This window comes from Staurois parvus, unplaced genomic scaffold (assembly GCF_062004578.1).
Source record: "Staurois parvus isolate SC_StPar_1 unplaced genomic scaffold, SC_StPar_1.0 ptg000132l, whole genome shotgun sequence".
NCBI classification, from domain to species: Eukaryota; Metazoa; Chordata; class Amphibia; order Anura; family Ranidae; genus Staurois; species Staurois parvus.
The window spans coordinates 2,069,141-2,089,251 of NW_028317928.1; the positions used below are offsets into that span (position 1 = coordinate 2,069,141).

Genomic DNA, 20,111 nt, shown 5'->3' on the forward strand with positions numbered 1-20,111 from the left:
TCCCAATCGTTAGAACGGGACCCAGGGCTCTCAGTGACACCCTGGTCTTTGTGCTTGGACCGCGCTGTACGGAGCACTCCCAGCAGAAAGACAGGTACACAAATATGCGGCCCCACAGAGAAAAGCCCAGTTCTGTGAGGCCGCATATTTGTGTGACGTCGGTGCCAACGAGTTAACGGGAATATCTAGAAATGCAGAAAATGAATTCCAGGCTGATGCTTTTCTGAAATTCAGGAAAAAACGTAGATTTTTTTTTTAAGGGTACCTCTTAGACACAATTAAAGTGGAATTCCAGGCTACACCTAACAAATAAAAATGCACGAAAATATTCACCTATTTTCAGGTCACGTGATCTCGCCTATGTCAGGCAGCTGCAGGGGGGAGGGTAGAGCGCTGGACAAAGCTGAAACACCCCAGAGTGGTGACATCACCTATAGGCTTCACTGGCCCATCCGTTGACACCGCTCACCCCTCTCCCTTGCAGCCACCGCTGGCTGACACCCTGGAACAGAATCACATGAGCGGACCAGAGTGGGCTGAAAATAGGTAAGTATTTGCAACTTTCTTTCACAGGTCACTCAGCAAAGGTGTTTGGAGGGGGGAGAGAGCATTAGTTTAGGTGTAGCCTGAACTTTAACCACTTGCCCTCCAGAAGACTTACCCCCCTTCATGACCAGGCAATTTTTTGCTATACGGCGCTGTGCTATTTTAACTGAAAATTGAGCATGCAACGTTGTACACAAATTCAATTTATATAATTTTTTCACACAAATAGAGCTTTCGCTTGGTGGTATTTGATCACCACTGAGTTTTTAATTTTTTTGTGCCATAAACAAAAAAGTACAAAAATCAAAACAAACGCAATATTTTTTAATTTTTGCTATAAAACGCATCCAATAAAAAAATTTTCTTTCTTCATAAATTTAGGCATAAATGTGCTCTGCTACGTCTTTGGTAAAAAAAAAAAATCCCAATAAGTGTATATTAATTTGTGTGAAAATTATTTTTGCTATAAACAATGGTGTATATATACTGAAACATGAATTTATTTTTTTTTTTACTAGTAATGGCGGCGATCAATGACATATAGCAGGACTGTGATAGCGCAGTGGACATTCTGACACAGGGTAGGAACTGACTGCCACTAACATCTCCAGTGACACGAATACAGTGATCAGTGCTAATAAAAAGCACTGACACTGTACTAATGACACTGGGCAGGAAGGGGTTAACATCTGGGGCAATCAAAGGGTGAACTGTGTGTTAGGGAGTGCTTTTACTGTATACTGTGTGGTGTTTTACTAAGAGATGAGCGGCACATCCCCGCTGACATCCCTGTGTTGTTTACACGCACAGATCTCTCTCCTGCCAGTTGCTCCGCCAATCGCTGGGTCCTGGCCATGAATCGCTGGCCAGGACCCCGTGACTGACATGTACAGGAGCCAATGACAGTGTGGGTAGATGGGCGTGTGTGCCCTCCACCCGGAAATGCATATATACTGTATATACACACACACACACGATTCTGCACAGAGCGGCCGCCTTGTAGCAGTAAAACTGCTATAGGGTAGTCAACAAGCGGTTAATTGTGCCTCTTAACAAAAAATCAAAGTTTTGTCCTGAATTTCTAAAAAACATCAGAGCGCCTCCTAGGTGCATAGCTGTATATCTGCATCTTTTTGGACTTTATTTATTGTTCATTACTCACCTGTGCTGATCTTTGGAGGGATTTCCTCTTCCCTAAACTGCTCACCCATCGCATCTGGATCTTCTGCATCTGCTCCAATTCTCACATGTCCATCTTCCTCCTCCTCAGCTTTGACATCTCTCCGAGTGTCTCTGGTGTCTCCGGGGTCTGTAAATAAAGAAGGAGAGTGAAGCCCCCTGTACTGAGATGTATGAGAAACACCAGAGAGTGTGTGTGGGGGAGACTGGTCATGTCTCAATGACATGATGTGAGGAGTAGAGCCGGAGTCTAATAGAGGCTGATGGCTCCTGACCCCCCCACTGGGCACATACTGTCCCCCCATTACTGTCTACTGACAGAGGAGGGGGGAGAAGAAGAGATGGTTGTAGTGACTGAACAAGGAGGATCTGGGACTCTTCTCTGGATTTAGTGTTTACTCCTCACCTGTGCTGATCTCTGGAGGACTTTCCTCCTCCTTACATGGATCATCATCCATCACATACGGCTCTTCTGCTTCCTCTTTCACTTCAGCTTTAAAAGTAGCTTTTTTACCCTTAATGAGATAAAAACGAAATAGTAAATTATCTAAATATTACCGCCCAAAGCAACATTTTCACTCCACTGCACCCAGTAAGTAAAAATATATTTGATTTGTAATGCAAACCAGTCATTATAATGGAAGATGTATAACATATATTGATTTATGGCTGAGACCTGCTGATTGGCTGTAGCCAATTACAGCACAGAGTCCTATGTTTACAAACAACACAGGGCTCTGTACACAGATGAGTGATCTGGCTGTTTCTTCACCCTGAAAAACAACCAGATCTATAAGTAAGAGCAGCACATGTTACACACATTACACTTGTTAGGCACACAGTTAACCCCTTGATTGTCCCCACATGTTACCGCCTTCACTGCCAGTGTAATTAATACTGTATTCACTGTATTGGTTTCACTGGTGATGTCAGCATCAGTTAGTGTACCTCACAGCGAGGGTCTTTTAGAGCCAGATTGCTTGCCACACTCCCACTATAAATCGCTGGTCACTGCCTTTACCAGTATAGTGTCTATAGCTATGTAAATTCCAGTGTGTGTATATATATATATATATATATATATATATATATATATATATATATATATATATATATATATATATACCATATGTTGAAGACACTATAACTTTCACATAAACCAATTATTATACACTTATAAATGCAGAATCCATTTTAGTCTAAATTTATGAAATTTATTTTTTTTGGATATTTTTTATAATTTATAACTAGAAAATATTGTTTTTGTATCAAAATTTTCAGTCTCTTTAAATTTATTTATATAATAAAGGACCCAGTGGTAATCAAATACCACCAAAAAAAGCTCTATTTGTGTTAAAAAAAAATGATCTAAATTTAATTTGGGTACAGTTTTGCATGGCCGAGTGTGACAGACCCAACCGGGACAAGGGCTTTTGGAGGGGACTAGAGGCTAGCCTTTTCACCCACTGATTATGGCCTATGGAGGAGAATGGGGATTTTGTCTGCTTTTCCCAGTCATAGCATGGAAAAAAGCTCAGTTCAGCCTCTGATCACATGGAGAGAGCGGATCAGTCTGTGATGATGGATAATAACCTGATGAACGCTGGGAGCGAGGCTTGGATTAATTCTCTGAATAAAGAAAATAAATCTTTCCTTCTGGAGTGAATGGAAAGGTATAATATTAATCTTGGACAGGTTAATAGTCAGAGGAAATATGGTGGCCCTCTGAAGACTGGGTTGGAGAAGCTCCTTCACTTGGGACAGAAATATTTATCAACCATCTCCCTCAAAAACTCTATGAAGATAAACTAATTCTACTTTTTCAAACTGCTGGAACGTTATATGAGTTATGTCTTATGATGACTTTTCTCATGGACAGATTATACAAGTGAAAAGAAAAACCTGAAAGATAGCATGTGTAATGTGCTTTGTATATCCAAGGGTGTGAGCTTGTTGCCGGACAGTTTGGGTTGGACTCCTGGCTGGCCTGGTTGCCAGGCTGTTGATAAGCTTGCTGTTAATTAGATCACTGTTAGCTGTTCATTAGATGTACTGATGATATTACTGTTTACAGATTGCATTGCTTAGGATAATGTGAGCAAGCTCTTAACTGATTCTATGTGGTATAAATTCTGTGTGAGATGACAGTAAAGAGGGTTCCAGGTTGCACCTAAGCTAGTGTCGTCTAGTTCTTGGGTGATATTCCTAGCTATAATACCTTGGTCCTGTGTCCCAGCAGCAAGGAAGCAGTTCTCTGATGAAGGCACTCAAGTGGGGTACCAAGTGGTCTGTCACACCGAGCAATTGCCAGTTACAGTAGCGCAGTGCTGAATAGAAAAAATTCCCTGGTAAAACCTTCCAGAGCTCAAGTGGTTAATCTGGGACCACTCACTTATTACCGACCACTATACAAGATCTTTATAGTGACCCTGTAGAATGTGCAACGAAAGTATCTCAATACAGTGCTACTGTTACACATTGGATGTGTTAGAATATGAAAACACAAAAATAAACTATATGGCAATAAGATAGCTAGGGCGGTGGAGTGGATTGTGGATAAAGTCACAGTACAAAAGGGAAAACACACAACGTGTGTTTGGGATAGTAAAAGTGCAAAGTTCCAGAAGGCTTGTGTCCCCTTGAACTGGCTGCAGCCAGGGCCGTAGTTAAGGGGGTGCCACCAATCCACCTGTACGGGGCCAAGACCAGCAGGGGGGCCCAGGCAGCTGGGTGAATCACATGTGGGCAGGGAAGGTGATCGGAACAGCGGGGGGGGGGGGGGGCAATTCCTGGAACCGATCCCCTGTATGACTCTCCTTGCAGCAACTGAAAGCTGGCTTCTTCTCCTCTCCCTGGCTGACTTTCAGCTGCTGCAGAGAGAGCCATATAGAGGATCAGTTCAAGTGATTGCCACCCTGCCACACCCATCACCCTCCCTGTGCACCATACATTTCCCCTGCCCCCCCTTCCGCAGCAGTGCTTCCAGCTTCCCTCCTCTCCTTCCCACCAACAGCTGCAAGCACACAATAGGATCCTTCAGGATGGAAAGTGCCATATGTGGCAGTGTCTCATTTACCAGGCCCTTAATTTCCTGACTGAACACAATCAGTGATCGGTACCAATCACTCACTGTATTCATTCCTACCTGAAGCATAGTAAACTGGGTTTTTTTGGGAGGGGGGCCCTGTCAGGTTGGCTGCATAGGGCCCCGTTGTTTCTAACAGCAGCCCTGGCTGTGGCTCCTCTATATGAGTTTAGGATATTAACTCTTGCACTGTCAAAACAAAAGAAACAGCGGGCGCCGTCATCTAAGTGTAGATTTATTTGAAACAATGAAAAGTTACAAGTTAAAAATTGCACTTATGTTGTATAAAATCATAATTACTAGTCCTCTGGGATCTGCAGAGAACTTCTTTTTATTACTTCTTTTTATTGTTTCAAATAATTCTACACTTAGATGGCAGCGCCCGCTGTTTCTTTGTTTTTGTGTTAGAATATGAGGCTGATCTGGTTTATTTTGTTTCTGTCTTTACCAGTTTCTTATTTTACCAAAGCTACCCATGTACCTGATCATTCTGAGGGATCTGGTGATGTTCCTGCGTGGAATCCAGCCAGGAAAGAGGACTGAGACATCTCTCTGGTATATTATGATTGCTGGGTGCACCTGAAGTACACAAAATAATCATTTCAGTGTAATGATATGTTTTATAAAACTGTATTTTGAGCTGTAAAATGATATTCATGCATGTGATAGATAGGAAGGTAATCACAGATATGACCTCATCCTCCCTCAGCATCCCATTTGGCTTTTCTTTTGAAAGGCTTCAGCAGCCCTTCGCATGTGGGCACCTACATGAACTCAGGAACTACATTCCCACCCTGGAATCTTTGTTCCCTGAGATGGGACATAAGGAAATTTGGACTACTATATACAGAACATATTTAGAACATTGCAAATAACTTACATAGTTAGTCTGGCTGAAACAAGACCAAAGTCCATCCAGTTCAACCATAAAAAAAAAGGAAAAATTTATAATCCTACACCCACAAGTTGATCCAGAGGAAGGCAAAAAAGCATAGTCCAATTTGCTCCTGCAGGGGAAAAAATTCCTTCCTGATCCCCCGAGAGGCAATCAGATATTCCCTGGATCAACTTTACCTATAAATGTTATATCCAGTTATATTCTGTGTATCCAAGAAACAATCCAGGACTTTCCTACAGCAATCCACTGAGCTGGCCAGAACCAACTCTTGAGGGAGTCTATTCCACATTTTCACAGCTCTCACTGTGAAGAAACCTTTCCATGTTTGGAGATTAAATTTATTTTCCTCCAGACGTAAAGAGTGCCTCCTTGTCCTCAGTGATGACCTCAGGGTGAATAACTACACAGAGTTCACTATATGAACCACTGATGTATTATACATGGAGATCATATCCCCCTTATGTATTATACATGGAGATCATATCCCCCCTTATGTATTATACATGGAGATCATATCCCCCTTATGTATTATACATGGAGATCATATCCCCCCTTATGTATTATACATGGAGATCATATCCCCCCTTATGTATTATACATGGAGATCATATCCCCCCCCAATGTATTATACATGGAGATCATATCCCCCCTTATGTATTATACATGGAGATCATATCCCCCCTTATGTATTATACATGGAGATCATATCCCCCTTATGTATTATACATGGAGATCATATCCCCCCTTATGTATTATACATGGAGATCATATCCTCCTTATGTATTATACATGGTGATCATATCCCCCTTATGTATTATAGATGGAGATCATATCCCCCCCTTATGTATTATACATGGTGATCATATCCCCCCTTATGTATTATAGATGGAGATCATATCCCCCCTTATGTATTATACATGGAGATCATATCCCCCTTATGTATTATACATGGAGATCATATCCCCCCCTTATGTATTATACATGGTGATCATATCCCCCCTTATGTATTATACATGTGATCATATCCCCCCTTATGTATTATACATGGTGATCATATCCCCCCTTATGTATTATACATGGAGATCATATCCCCCTTATGTATTATACATGGAGATCATATCCCCCCCTTATGTATTATAGATGGAGATCATATCCCCCCCTTATGTATTATACATGGTGATCATATCCCCCCCTTATGTATTATAGATGGTGATCATATCTCCCTGTATGTATTATACATGGTGATCATATCCCCCCTTATGTATTATACATGGAGATCATATCCCCCTTTATGTATTATACATGGTGATCATATCCCCCCTTATGTATAATACATGGAGATCATATCCCCTTTATGTATTATACGTGGAGATCATATCCCCGTTATGTATTAAACATGGTGATCATATCCCCCCTTATGTATTATACATGGAGATCATATCCCCCCTTATGTATTATACATGGTGATCATATCCCCCTTATGTATTATACATGGTGATCATATCCTCCTCTTATGTATTATACATGGAGATCATATCCCCCCCTTATGTATTATACATGGTGATCATATCCCCCCTTATGTATTATACATGGAGATCATACCCCCCCTTATGTATTATACATGGAGATCATATCCCCCCTTATGTATTATACATGGTGATCATATCCCCCTTATGTATTATACATGGTGATCATATCCCCCCTTATGTATTATACATGGAGATCATATCCCCCTCTTATGTATTAGACGTGGTGATCATATCTCCCCTTAATCTCCTCTTCTCAAGAGAGAATAAATTCAGTTCCTCTAATCCTTCCTCATAGCTGAGCTCCTCAACTTGAGTTGTCTGTTGTGCAAAGAAGAAGTGTTGTCTGGGTAAAACATCTTCCACATGCAGAACATGAAATTGGCCTCTAGGTGAAAATCCAATGCATGTTAAAAGGGTATTTTTGGCTTAAATATTTTTTTTAATTCAGAACGTGGATATAGCTTCACCCAATATACCTTCTCTGAAAATAAAGTGAGTTCTATAGGTAAAACAACTCCCATTTTAAGAACATAAATATGGCTTCCCCATGTCAGTTCCTGGTGCTGTATCATTATGCGATTTATTTTCTATATTCTGCAAAATCCCACTGTTCTCTGATTCCCCCTCCTCTCCATGACCCCGCTGCAGTTGCGGATTCTACACTGCTGCTGTAGGCAGCTAGTGCACATGCTCAGTTTTCAGTACATTTCTACCCTGAACCTTTCTTCCCTATCACATCTGAGCAGCCAATGTGACAACAGAGAAACACATGTGGGCATCTACACAGTGGTAAATGACAGAGCCCTCCTCCTCCATGCCCATTAACCAACTAAACACAATAGAGTTGGGATATTATATCTTGATTGATGTAGGCTTCACCTCCCTGTTATTCTAAGATACAGGCTGGAGAGGTGTGACAGTCTGTAACTGGAAGAAATTCACCTACACCATGTTACTGACAAAAAATTATAAAGACTTGATTTAAAATATAAATTTGTATGATGATTTAAAACAGTTAATTGGTATTAATTATTTATTGTTACTCTGTATTCCAAAGGCTGTTTCTTTTTTGTTTTTTTTTTTATTTTGAACATGTGACCATCAGCAGAGGACTAGAAGCTCCTCCTGGCATTGTTTCCCTGCAGACAGGTTGGGAAAAAAAGGATTTTTAATAAAATAATTTCAGTGCTATCGTCTACATACAGAAAGAGAAGGGATAATGTAAATTAACCTCTTGGCGCCAGCCGCATGCAAATGTTCGGTCTCCCGGTGTCTGGGCCTTGACGCCGAGCGGCCGCACATTTGCGTGCAATTAAGAAAAACATATGTGCTGAGAGCGCGCGCCCTGCACCCTCCCAGCACACATGTTTAATTTTGTCTGTTACATAAAAATGGCTACTCGCCTGTATGAACCTTTTTATGCCTTTTAAGGTTTGATTTCCGGGAAAAATATCTGCCACACTCTAAACACGAAAACGGCCTCTCCCCCGTATGAGTTCTCTGATGTGCGGCAAGATTCGAGCTTCCAACAAAAGTCTTCCCACATTCCGTGCATGAGTAAGGCTTCTCTCCCGTGTGAATTCTCTCATGACTGATAAGTGACCATTTCCAAGGAAATGCATCGCCGCACTGGGAACAGGAAAACGGCCTCTCTTCTGTGTGAGTTCTCTGGTGCTTAACAAGTGTTGACCTTTCAGTAAAACACTTCCCACACTCAGAGCATGCAAACGGCTTCTCCCCAGTGTGAACTTTTCTATGTGCAATAAGTGATGATTTCTGAGAAAAATGTTCCCCACATTCGGAACATGAATAAGGTTTCTCCCCGGTGTGAGTCATCTGATGGGAGGCGAGATATCTTCTTTGAGAAAAAGACTTCCCACATTCCGAACATGAATATGGTTTCTCTCCAGTGTGAGTCCTCTGATGAAGGTAAAAATGTCCACTTTGGGAAAACCGCTTTCCGCATTCTGAACATACAAAAGGCTTCTCCCCAGTGTGCGTTCTTTGGTGTTTAGCAAGCTGCTTCTTCTGACAAAAACGTTTCCCACATTCTGAACATAAAAAAGGCTTTTCAGCTAAATGAGTTCTCTGGTGTATAGTGAGAAGATGTTTCTGAGAAAACTGCTTTCCACATTCTGAACATATAAAAGGCTTTATAGTTGAGTGAGTTCTCTGGTGCCTAGTGAGGATATGTTTATGAGAAAAACGCTTCCCACATTCTGAACATAGAAATGGCTTCTCAGCTGGGGAAGTTCTCTGGTACTTAGGGAGCAAATGTTTTTGAGACCCTTCCCCACATTTAGAACCTGGCCAAGGCTTCTCGATTCTGTGAACTTTCTGCTGGGAGATGCGTTCTGCTTTTTGGGCAAAAGATCCACCACACTCAGAACATGAGAAGGTTTCAGACCGTCTATGACAAATGATGGGATATGAGTGACCACCAGAACTCGCCCTAGGGGTAGAGGGAACGGAAGATAGATCTGTACTGTGGAGTATTGAATTTGTAGGAATCTGGTTATCTTGTGAAGAATTTGATGTGAAGTTGTCATCTTTTATTTCAGCATCTGGAGAAAGAACAAGACAATTCTCCAAGTTATTCTTGTGGTGTTGCCCAACTCTGATACACCATTCTACAGTAAGAAGATGCTGAAATGATTAAATGCAACAAATCATAGGCCTGCATCTTCAAATGGCCCATTATTTCAAACTAGATCAGAGTCACCATCAATATAATCCTTTTCGTTTTCTGAAAGAGTCCAAGCTAAATCATGTTCAGAGACTCAGCACTGTTGAGATGGATCTAAATCAACCATATTTCCCATAAATACAACTCAAAAAGTTTACGATTGACACCTCTAGTGTATGTTACTTAAAGCGGAGCTCCACCCAAAAGGGGAAGTTTTTGCTTTAAGGCTTTGTCCTCCACTCCCCATTAAGGATTGGCACCTTTGGGGAGCAGGTACCCCAATTTGACAGGTACTCGCTGCTACTTTCGCTGCGATCACCTAGGTGATTAAAAGCGGAAGTTGTCCTCCCTCCCCATAGTCTTCTGGGACACATGACAGGTCCCAGAAGACTACAGGGCCATTCACAAACTGCAGCGCTGTCACAGCCAGGTGCCCAAACTAAAGATGCCAGCGCCAGGGAGAGAAGACGGCCGGTGAAACCAGTCTGGTGAGGACAACGCTGGACCGAGGGACAGGTAGGTTTCTGTATTTTAAACATCAGCAGCTACAGTTTTTGTAGCTGCTGACTTTTATTTTTTTTTTTTCAGGTGGAACTTCACTTTAAGTTTGAACACAAAAAATAACAATGCCACTGTTTGCTTAACCGCTTAAATTTTGGAACTATTTACCCCCTTCATGACCAAGCCATTTTTTGCTGTTCGGCACTCTGCTACTTTGACTGGTAAATGCATGGTCATGCAACACTGTACACAAACGAAACGGCTTCCCGTTGCCCAACTGATAAAATTCAAAACATTAACAATAACATATAAAGCATTTATAACTCCGACCCAAATTACATCACAAATCTTGTCTCCAAATATCACCCAAACCGTACTCTCCACTCCTCGCACAACCTCCTGCTCTCTAGCTCCCTTTTCTCCTCTTCCCATGCTCATCTCCAGGACTTCTCCAGAGCTTCCCCCATCCTCTGGAACTCTCTACCCCAATTTATCAAGACTATCGCTGACTCTGCTCACATTTAGGCGATCTCTGAAAACCTATCTCTTCAGGGAAACCTATCCTGCCCTCAGCTAATAATGGAATCTTCTACTCTTCCAACCAGTCCATCCCCCACAGTTATTACCTTTTGTACCACCAACCCCTCACTCTTAGATTGTAAGCTCCAGGGAGCAGAGCCCTCCTATACCTCTTGTATTGAACTGTATTGTTGCTGTATTGTCTCCCGTTATATTGTAAAGTGCTGAGCAAATTGTTGGCGCTATATAAATCCTGTATAGTAATAATAATAATCTCTTGGCTGGTAACACACAATGACATGATGTAAGGAGAAGAGCTGGAGTCTAATAGAGGCTGATGGCTCCTGACCACCCCACTGGGCACATACTGTCCCCCCATTACTGTCTACTGACAGAGAAGGGGGGAGAAGAAGAGATTGTTGTAGTGAGTGAACAAGGAGGATCTGGGACTCTTCTCTGAATTTAGTGTTTATTCCTCACCTGGACTGATCTCTGGAGGGATTTCCTGTTCCTTACATGACTGATCACCCTTCATGTGTGATTCTTCTGCTTCATCTTTCACTGTTTTAACTGTTACATTTTCATACTGAACAAAAGAAATACATGCAAATAGTAGAGTTTATCAATGAACAGGTTTGGTGATTTTACAGAAGTATTTTTACATTCTGATCAGACTGGTAGGTTAAACTGCAACCTCAGGCAAACAGCTAAATACGCATCAATTTGCCTTGAATTTCATTTAAATTGTGAGTAGAACCAAACCTAATTCTGGTACCCTTGCCAAATTTTTACTACTATCTGGGGATCTGAAGGTGAGATTCCCTCTCATTACTATCACAATGAAAATGGGGTGATTTACTAAAATTGGAGAGTGCAAAATGTGGTGCAGCTCTGCATAGAAACCAATCAGGTTCCAGGTTTTGCTGTCAAAGCCTAACTGAACAAGCTGAAGTTAGAAGCTGATTGGCTAAAATGCACAGCTGCACCAGATTTTGCACTCTAAATCAACCCCAATGGATTTACGAAACAGAATGTCAGGGAAAATCTTCAATAGCAAAAGACACAGAAATAAAACCATTACAGAAATAGAGGGATAGGTAGAACTTACATCAGCTTCATATTGCTGCCTGTGTCCCTGTTGGACATTTCCAGGGCTTTTATCAGCTGGAACTTGATGGAACTCAGCTCCACCAGCTCTGGCTAAGGCCCTCTTCTCTCTGCTCACCACTATTACTTGTGAACACAGAAGGCAAAGAAGTGACAGCTTGTCTCCCAACAGCCCCCACAGATCTGATCTCCTGAGCAGCTCCCACTGAGTGCAGGATAGGGACAAGGAAGATACAGGTGCTCGGGTTCCAGTGCGGATGCCGACCCCCCCCCCCAAAATGATCCCCCTGCAAGTGAGAGAGGCGGAGTCACCTACAGTGTGTGGGGAGGTGCTTAATACAGCAACAAAAGTAAGACATGTGAAAGATCTTGAAGCTTTTAAAGGGGGGGGGGGTGAGGAGAAGATGGGGGTAGTGGAGGAAGGGGGTTGCATGCAGAGATCAGAGCTGGAGAGGGGTGAAAGTGAGATGTAGATGAAGAATGCGGAGGTAAGCAGCTGTGGAAGGAGGCTGAACTCTGCACTCTGTGTGTGGAGCGCCCCTGAACTCTGCACTCTGTGTGTAGAGCGCCCCTGAACTCTGCACTCTGTGTGTAGAGCACCCCTGAACTCTGCACTCTGTGTGTAGAGCACCCCTGAACTCTGCACTCTGTGTGTAGTGGACCCCTGAACTCTGCACTCTGTATGCAGCACACCCCTGAACTCTGCACTCTGTATGCAGCGCACCCCTGAAGTCTGCACTATGTATGTTGCACACCCCTGAACTCTGCATTCCGTGTGCACAGAACTCCTGAACTTTGCACTTGGTGTGCAGAGCACCCCTGAACTCTGCACTCAGTATGCAGCACACCCCTGAACTCTGCACTCTGTATGCAGCGCATTCCTGAACTCTGCACTATGTATTTTGCACACCCCTGAACTCTGCACTCAGTATGCACCACACCCCTGAACTCTGCACTCTGTATGCAGCGCATTCCTGAACTCAGCACTATGTATTTTGCACACCCCTGAACTCTGCACTCTGTATGCAGCGCATTCCTGAACTCAGCACTATGTATTTTGCACACCCCTCAACTCTGCACTCTGTATGCAGCGCAATCCTGAACTCTGCACTATGTATTTTGCACACCCCTGAACTGTGCACTCTGTATGCAGCGCATTCCTGAACTCTGCACTATGTATTTTGCACACCCCTGAACTGTGCACTCTGTATGCAGCGAACCCCTGAACTCTGCACTATGTGTGTTGCACACCCCTGAACTCTGTGCTCTGTGCGTAACCCCATCACAACCCAAACTCTGCACTCTGTACATAATGCACTCCTGGTATTTAATGTCCTTTTTAAGATGCTCCCACTGTTAATGAAGTTTGACCACACCCACTAATTGAAGTGGTTTGGAAGGTGTGTGGGGAGAGAGGGGGGATTATTGGGGTCATGACTGAGTTCTCACACCTAATTTCTGATTAAAAAAGCCCTGGACATATTTCTTGTTCTCACCATGACAGAAAATTATTTGCCAGAGAGTGCATATGGTACACTTTTCTATGCAGAAAAGGAAACATTAGATTACGGCTAAAAAAGTGGATTGCATGGGCAGATGAACATGAAGTGGGTCCAGTTACTCTACTTTTGTCTTGAAAAATTTCCTCCATTGTATTATTTATTTCATCTACCGGATCATTCTCTGGAATCTTGTGATCTTGCTGTGTACTATCCTTAGAAGCAAGAGGATTTGGACATCTCTCTGGCAGATTCTGGGTACTGTCCACATCTGTAGAAAATGGCTTCCCAACCCCCATATGAACTCTCTTATGTCTGATAAATGACGACTTCCAGGTAAATCTTTCACCGCACTGGGAACAGGTAAACGGTTTCTCCCCAGAGTGAATTATCTTGTGTATAACAAGCTTTGACCTTGCACCAAAACATTTTCCACATTCGATACATGAATATGGCTTCTCCTCTTTATGGATATTTAGGTGTGTATTAAGATTGGACTTTCGGGAAAAATGCTCCCCACATTCCAAGCAGGAAAATGGTTTAAGGCTGGAGTGAGTTTTCTGATGTACAACAAGTGTTGCTCTTTCAATAAAACATTTCCCACACTCAGGACATGAATATGGCTTCTCCCCCGTATGAGTCTTCTGATGGGAGATTAGAGTTCCTTTACGAGAAAAACATTTTTTGCATTCTGAACATGAATAAGGTTTCTCCCCTGTGTGCGTCATCTGATGCCGTAAAAGATGTCCGCTTTGGGAAAAACGTTTTCCGCACTCTGAACATAAAAAAGGCTTCTCGGCTGAATGAGTTGTTTGGTGTCTAGTGAGTTGGTTTTTCTGAGGAAAACATTTCCCACATTCAGAACATGAATACGGTTTCTCCCCTTTATGGCTTCGCTGGTGGGATTTGAGTTTGGCTCTCTGGGCAAAACATTTACCACATTTAGGACACCTGAACCTTTCACCCCTGCTGGGAGCTGCATGATGGGTTACAGCAGGGAGGTTTGGGGTAACGTTGTTGTCTTCAGAAGAATCAGATGTGATGTCATCATCTTTCTTTTCACAATATGATGATACATTGGGTTGATTCTTGGGGTTATTTCCATTTTGTTGTCCACCTGGAGAAAATATGTCATGGAAGACAATAAAATGTATAAGAAGAACATCTTGTCTATTTGAGTGGCAGTAAATTGTGTTCAAATGTAAATTTAACTTTCCTACAACCTGGATTTACCGCTGTATTGGAATTCCTACACTATATGGCCAAAGGTTTGTGGACTCCTGACACCTACATGTTGGCATGAATATGGATTTTGCCAGCCCTTTGCAACTATAACACCCTCCACTCTTCTAAGGAGGCTTTTCACAAGATTCTTTGGGGTGTTGGTGGGAATTTGTGCCCATTCAGCCAAATGAGCATTTAAGAGGTCAAGTACTGATGTTGGATTTTCAATTTGGCTTTGTGCAGAAGCACCAAAAAGGGTCTTCCCCAAACTGCTGCCCAAAAAGTGCACAATTGTCTAAAGCCGGCCATAGATGGTTTGAATCTGGGCCAGTTGAGCACAGACCGACTGAGATTTGAACCACCTATGGGCAGGCTGATTGTACACAATCAGCTTGGGCACAATCAGCATGTCAGATTTTTACAAGCAGGAAAGAAAAATCGCCTTCTCTATGGCCTGTCTAAATGTCTTTGTGCACTGTTATGTTCACAGTGTCTCATCACCGCACTGTGCTTGAAGTCTTTTGTAGATATCTGCCAGCTTTATGCCTTTGCTCACAAAGGCAGCACCGTGGCTAAATGGTTCCGCCTGGAAGCACTAGGGTCGTTGGTTCGAATCCCAGCCATGGCACCACCTGCCTGGAGTTTGCATGTTCTCCCTGTGCCTGCGTGGGTTCCTTCCGGGTACTCTGGTTTCCTCCCACACTCCAAAGACATGCTGGTAGGTGAATTGGCTCCTCTCTAAATTGTCCCTAGTATGTGTATGTATGAATGTGAGTTAGGGACCCTAGATTGTACGCCCCTTGAAGGTAAGGGACTGATGTGAATGTACAATATATATGTGTAAATTGACGCCACTATATAAGTACCTGTAATAAATAAATAACAGTACCCTGCCCTGGAAACACTAGAACTCAATAATTTAGAGGGTTGCCCACATTCTTTTAAACATTTGTGAAGCATGCAACCTTGCTCATACAATACCAAGTCAGAGGACTGAGCATGCTCAAAAAGACATTCTCTATCTTGGAGAAATTAAGATACCGCGAACACAAGAGCACTGCAGGAGGGATTCCCCCATCACAAATGACTGTGTTGATGGGGGGACAAGTGATTTTCTTTCCTTACGTCCATGGTGGAAGGAAAGAAAATCGCATAATCTATTGCCTGCTGAACTCAAGACTGAAACCACTGGTACAGTTCAATTTGGTACAGTTCAAAATGACCTTTATGCAGTCCATAGACGGGTCGTTTATCGGGCAAATTTTCGTCCGAACGAAAAATCGGCCGATATTAACACCGTTAGTGGGGCAATGCCGTCGGCTGTTTTTCGTGGGTCTTCTCGTTTCTTTTTATCGGTCATGCTGGAAAATCCATTAAAAACGTCTGTTTTTCGTAAGCATTGGTGGCAGCATCCATAGCAGCAATGACCGATTTTTCATTTATCGGCCGACAATTTGGCCAATAAATGGCCCGTCTATGGCCAGCCTAAGCCTCACCACAAATGCTAAATCTCCACCAAAACAAATCATTGATTGAAAAATGCCATTGTTAGCTCAGATTTAAGTGAACATGTTTCACCATGCATCCTTCACATATTATTCACTGTACTGGGGAAATATCATGTAAATCTTCATTTAATGTTTATCCCTCACCTGTGGTGATCTTTATAGGTATTTTCTCCTCTTTAATCATTGCATGTGCTTCTTCCTCCTCCTCAGCTTTGATGTCTCTCTGAGTGGCTCTTGCATCTGTGAACAAAGATGAGAGTGAAGCCCCCTGTACTGAGATGTATGAGAGACCCCAGAGAGTGTGTGTGGGGGGAGACTGGTCACATCTCAGTGACATGATGTGAGGAGGAGAGTCGGAGTCTAATAGAGGCTGATGGCTCCTGACCCCCCCCCCCCCACTGGGCACATACTGCCCCCCCATTACTGTCTACTGAAAGAGGAGGGGGGAGAAGAAGAGATTGTTGTAGTGACTGAACAAGGAGGATCTGGGACTCTTCTCTGGATTTAGTGTTTATTCCTCACCTGGGCTGATCTCCTCCTCCTTACATGGTTCATAGCCGGAGTCTAATAGAGGCTGATGGCTCCTGACCCCCCCACTGGGCACATACTGTCCCCCCCATTACTGTCTACTGACAGAGGAGGGGAGAAGAAGAGATTGTTGTAGAGACTGAACAAGGAGGATCTGGAACTCTTCTTTGGATTTCCCTAGGCTGTCTATTGATCCCACTTTTAATGATTTGCTTTTGATTGTCTTACAGAGTTGACCTCGACTGATAGAATGTATTCTAATCATTTCTCTTTATTGTCATTGGTCTTTTGTTCATTGTTGCTTGTGATCCATGTGCTACACTGTGCATTCCCTTATTCCTTTTTAATTTTTTTATTACCTTTGTACTTTTTTGCGGTTTTATTTTATTTTATTTTTTTTTCAATAAAACCACTGAACAAGAGATGTGCCCAATACAGAGGACCACCTCCATGAAATCTGATGGCATGATACAAGTTAAAACCTAAACCCATGCACATTGTATTTCCTTCTGGATAGAGTGGGGAAGGGTTAGAGCTTGTCAGGTGTCAGTATTTGTTCCTTACCTGTGCTGATCTCTGGAGCTTCCTCCACTTTGATCCTCACAAATCCTTCCTCCTCCTCAGCTTTGACATCTGTCTGAGTGTCTCTGGTGTCCCCGGGGTCTGTGAATAAAGATGAGAGTGAAGCCCCCTGTACTGAGATGTACGAGAGACCCAAGAGAGTGTGTGTGGGGGGGAGACTGGTCAGAAAAGCATGATCCAATTTGCTCCTGCAGGGGAAAAAAATCCTTCCTGATCCCCCGAGAGGCCATCGGATATTCCCTGGATCAACTTTACCTATAAATGTTAGTAACCAGTAGGGGTGGACTGACCATTTGGAAACTCTGGCACTGCCCGAGGGCCCGAGGTTATTAGGGAGCCCCATGAGATGCCCCTGGTACCTTTTTCATAGGTTTTTTTGAGTTTGGGCAAGGACACAGGGGCCCCATGATCCCCTATTGCCCGGGGGGCCCCATGAGTTGTCAGTCCGCCCCTGTTAACCAGTTCTGTTCTGTGGATGTATGAGAGACCCCAGAGAGTGTGTGTTGGGGGAGAATGGTCATGTCTCAATGACATGATGTGAGGAGGAGAGCCGGAGTCTAATAGAGACTGATGGCTCCTGACCACCCCACTGGGCACATACTGTACCCCCATTACTGTCTACTGACAGAGGAGGGGGGAGAAGAAGAGATTGTTGTAGTGACTAAACAAGGAGGATCTGGGAATCTTCTCTGGATTTAGTGTTTATTACTCACCTGGGCTGATCTCTGGAGAAACGTTCTCCTCCTTGTCCGGCTCAACAGTCCTCACGTATGATTTTTCTGCTTCCTCTTTTACTTCTTTTGTAAAATACATTAGATTTTTAACCTGAATGGCAAAATATTTCAAAAGGTAAATTGGGTGATCTAATGTTGCACAGAACAATACTTCTGCTTGATCTGATAAAGCCATGTACAAAGTATAAAGAGTAATTATTATATCTGAAGAACATCAACTCTTCATCTTCAACCTCAACTTTAACATAAATCAGGTTTTCATCCTATATAACAAAGATACAAATACTACAGTACATTGAGTTTAAACATATCAGTAAAGCTCTGTACACATAATACAGAGCAGATTTACATTATGTAACAAATGAGAAAGAACCCGATCCCATCTACCTGATCATCCTGAGGGATCTCCTGATGTTCCTGTGTGGAGTCCGGGGAATACAGAGGATGGGGACATCTCTCTGGTGGGTTCCCATTACTGGATCCATCTGTAGGAAACACACACACTGACTGAATACATTGTTTCTATGTCTTTATATCAGAGGATGTGTGTATCTAGGTGGATCCTCAATACAAGAAGTGAAAGTTTCCTCTTACCTGGTGATGTGAGAGGTGGCCGAATCTCCATTATGATGTCTTTCTACAGATCCTCGTGTCCTTCTGTACACTCCCACTCCTCTATTGTTCCTATGTCTTTATATCAGAGGATGTGTGTATCTAGGAGGATCCTCAATACAAGAAATGAAAATCTCCTCTTACCCGGTGATGTGAGGGGTGGCCGGATCTCCATTATGACGTCCTTCTACAGTTCCTCGTATCCTTCTAAATGTTACTTTCTCTGTCTGAGTATAAAGAAATAATACAGACTGATAATTAACAATCACACTAAAATAAATGTGTAAAATAAATGTGTAAACACACATACACAATGTTGAATATCCCCCAGCATCAACTGCTTTCTGTAGCTCCTCATGCACACCTGGAGAAGCTCAGAGCAAGCATGTGTATCACCTGAAGCCAGTCCCTTCACTGGGTATATGTAAAGGTTTACAACCACTTTAACACCTTCCCGCCTGGCCTATAGCAGATTGACGGCCGGGCGGGGCACTCGCCATTGTGACTGGGCGTCACATGACCTCCTGTCAAAACAAAACGCTCCATAGAACACAGTCAATAACATATCACTACACTGGCACCATTGCCAGTGTCATGTGACCACTGTGGCCAATCATAGCAGATCACATGTCAATTGTATACAATGGATGGCTTCCTGTCATGCCATCCATTGTATACACTTATGTTGTTAGCTGTGACTGGTCAAGGCAGTCACATGATACAGACAGGGCCAATCACAGCCCATCTGTATCATGTGATCAGCTTTGCCCAATCACAGCTAATCACAACAAAAGACTGAATGAGTCAGTTTCATTCGATAACAATGATTGCAAATATCAATGAAATACATCGGTATTAGCAATCATAATGTGTAAAAAAAAAAATTCTGATCACTTGCCCAGAGTAACATTGTATTGCTTTGGTCACAGTGTGCTGAAAAAGAAAATAGTATAAAAAAAGAAAACATTTTATAAAAATTAAAACAAATAATAGAAACATTTGAAAAAAAAATCCAGAATACATTTTGACCTAAATTTATGAAGAAATGTTATTTATCTGCAAAATTTTATAACAGAAACGAAGAAAAGTGTGTTTTTTTTTTTTCAAAAGTTTCAGGTGTTTTTTATTTTATTTAGTAAAAAAATAAAAAACTCAGTGGTGATTAAATACCAACAAAAGAAAGCTCTATTTGTGTGAAAAAAATGATAAAAATGTCATATAAGTGCAGTGTTGCATGACCACGCAATTGTCATTCCAAGTGCGACAGTGCTAAAAGGTGAAAATTGGCCTGGGCAGGAAGGGGGTAGAAGTGCCCTGTATTGATGGGGTTAAGGTAAAACATGTCTAAAGTCTAGAACCACTTTAAAGTGGAAC

General features: G+C 42.5%; 1 protein-coding gene across 2 annotated transcripts in view; it reads right to left on the minus strand.

The window, feature by feature from the left end:
• Positions 1–20,111, minus strand: part of LOC149466140 (uncharacterized) — a 40,273-nt gene that overhangs the window by 2,752 nt on the left and 17,410 nt on the right. The window contains exons 2-12 of one of the 2 annotated variants that reach the window (XM_089672734.1): positions 18,882–18,964; positions 18,513–18,610; positions 18,105–18,216; positions 17,374–17,472; positions 16,426–16,521; positions 13,723–14,666; positions 11,424–11,529; positions 8,641–9,801; positions 5,292–5,389; positions 2,132–2,240; positions 1,709–1,855 (exon numbers count right to left, since the gene is read on the minus strand). In XM_089672734.1, the coding sequence (XP_089528860.1) occupies positions 1,709–1,855; positions 2,132–2,240; positions 5,292–5,389; positions 8,641–9,801; positions 11,424–11,529; positions 13,723–14,666; positions 16,426–16,521; positions 17,374–17,472; positions 18,105–18,216; positions 18,513–18,610; positions 18,882–18,912 (3,001 nt within the window). In that variant the 5' untranslated portion in view covers positions 18,913–18,964. Of the gene's footprint in view, positions 1–1,708; positions 1,856–2,131; positions 2,241–5,291; positions 5,390–8,640; positions 9,802–11,423; positions 11,530–13,722; positions 14,667–16,425; positions 16,522–17,373; positions 17,473–18,104; positions 18,217–18,512; positions 18,611–18,719; positions 18,965–20,111 lie in introns of both variants that reach the window. The other variant, XM_089672735.1, reaches the window with a different exon arrangement.